The sequence below is a fragment of the Calidris pugnax genome, unplaced genomic scaffold (assembly GCF_001431845.1).
Source record: "Calidris pugnax isolate Ruff unplaced genomic scaffold, ASM143184v1 scaffold280, whole genome shotgun sequence".
Lineage (NCBI taxonomy): Eukaryota > Metazoa > Chordata > Aves > Charadriiformes > Scolopacidae > Calidris > Calidris pugnax.
Window position 1 is genome coordinate 110,296 of NW_015091123.1, and position 1,383 is coordinate 111,678.

The window sequence follows — 1,383 nt, forward strand, 5'->3', positions numbered from 1 at the left end:
TGTCCCCACAGCCCCGCGTGGAGCTGGCCTGGGCCATGAAGGCTCATCAGCACGCCCAGGTCTACTTCAACGTGAGTCCTTGGGGGGGTCTTTTTGGGGTGGGGGGGACCTCAAGGTGTGTGTGTGGGGGTCAGGGTTAATTCTTCAGCCTCCCCCCCCCTTCCCCTGCAGCTCATCTCCTCCGTCGACCCCAAATTCCTGAACCTGACCAAAGTGGACGACCAAATCTACAGCGATTTCAGGAAAACCTTCCGGGATCTTAAAATCGACGTCCTCGACCCGGAGGAGCTCAAATCAGAGCCGGCCAAAGAGGTTGGGATGGGGGGTGAAAAGTGGAATTTTCCTCCCGCTATTTCCCCAAATTCCAGGAATTCAGAGGCTTTTTTTCTCTCTCCCTCTTCCCTCCACCCTAGAAGTGGCGCCCGTTTTGCCTGCGCTTCGAGGGGGTGGTGGAGGATTTCAACTACGGGACGCTGCTGCGGCTGGACTGCAGCCAGGGCTACACGGAGGAGAACACCATCTTCGGTGGGTTCCTGGGGGGAGGAACCATCAGAAAATGGAAAAACGGGTCCCTTAAATCATTGTGGGGTTTTTTTCTCTTTTTTTTTTTAGCCACCAGAATCCAGTTTTTCGCCATCGAAATCGCTCGCAACAGGGAGGGCTGCAACAGCGTCGTCTACGGCCGCGCCAAGGAGGGAGCCTCGGGGTGAGGATGGGGATGAAACACCCCCCCCTCCCCTCCCTTTCCAACCTGTAAATAAAACATTTTAAACCAAAAAAATTAATCATCATTCCTTGCCTTGAACGGGCCGTTCTCAAACAGCCCCAAAACGGGCTTAATCTGCTTCGATTTGGGTAAAGCTTTGCCTGCGCCACCCGAGCTCCTGTCTTCCCCCCTACAAATAAAATATTGTTATTTATTTTTCAAAATCCTTTTTTAATTGGAAAACTCCCCCAGGCAGACACGGCTCAGTAGAAACCATTGAAGTTTTATTATTTGCAGTCACAATTGCTTTTACACTTTTATGCAGCAAACACCCTTAAACAAGTTCAACCAGCAATCGGCTCACGCGGAAGGAAAAAAAAAAAACCAAAAAAAAATTAAAATAATAAAAATAATAAAAAGGACCCAACACACAATCGCCAGAGGAAAGGAAAGGAAAAAAAAATAATAAAATAAAATAAAAATAAAATGGAAGAGTAGGTTGGTGTCTGGGAAGAGAAACTGAAGCCCTAAAGGTGGAGCTGAGCAAGGGGACGCACACGACTAGCAGCAACGAGAGTGGGGGGCAAAAATACAAGGCAAACGGGTTCCCTCCCCCTTCAGCTTTCCTCCAAAAGTCAATTTAGAGCCAAAAAACATTAATTATGGTGACTTAGAGA

The 1,383-nt window shown here is 48.5% G+C and overlaps 1 protein-coding gene across 1 annotated transcript; it reads left to right on the plus strand.

The window, feature by feature from the left end:
* Positions 1-5: 5 nt before the first annotated feature.
* Positions 6-773, plus strand: PBDC1 (polysaccharide biosynthesis domain containing 1; the record flags this gene model as incomplete). Its single annotated transcript, XM_014958394.1, has 4 exons — positions 6-71; positions 172-312; positions 414-525; positions 613-773. Coding segments are annotated over 4 exons (417 nt in total), but the record flags the coding sequence as incomplete, so codon positions are not given.
* Positions 774-1,383: the final 610 nt, after the last annotated feature.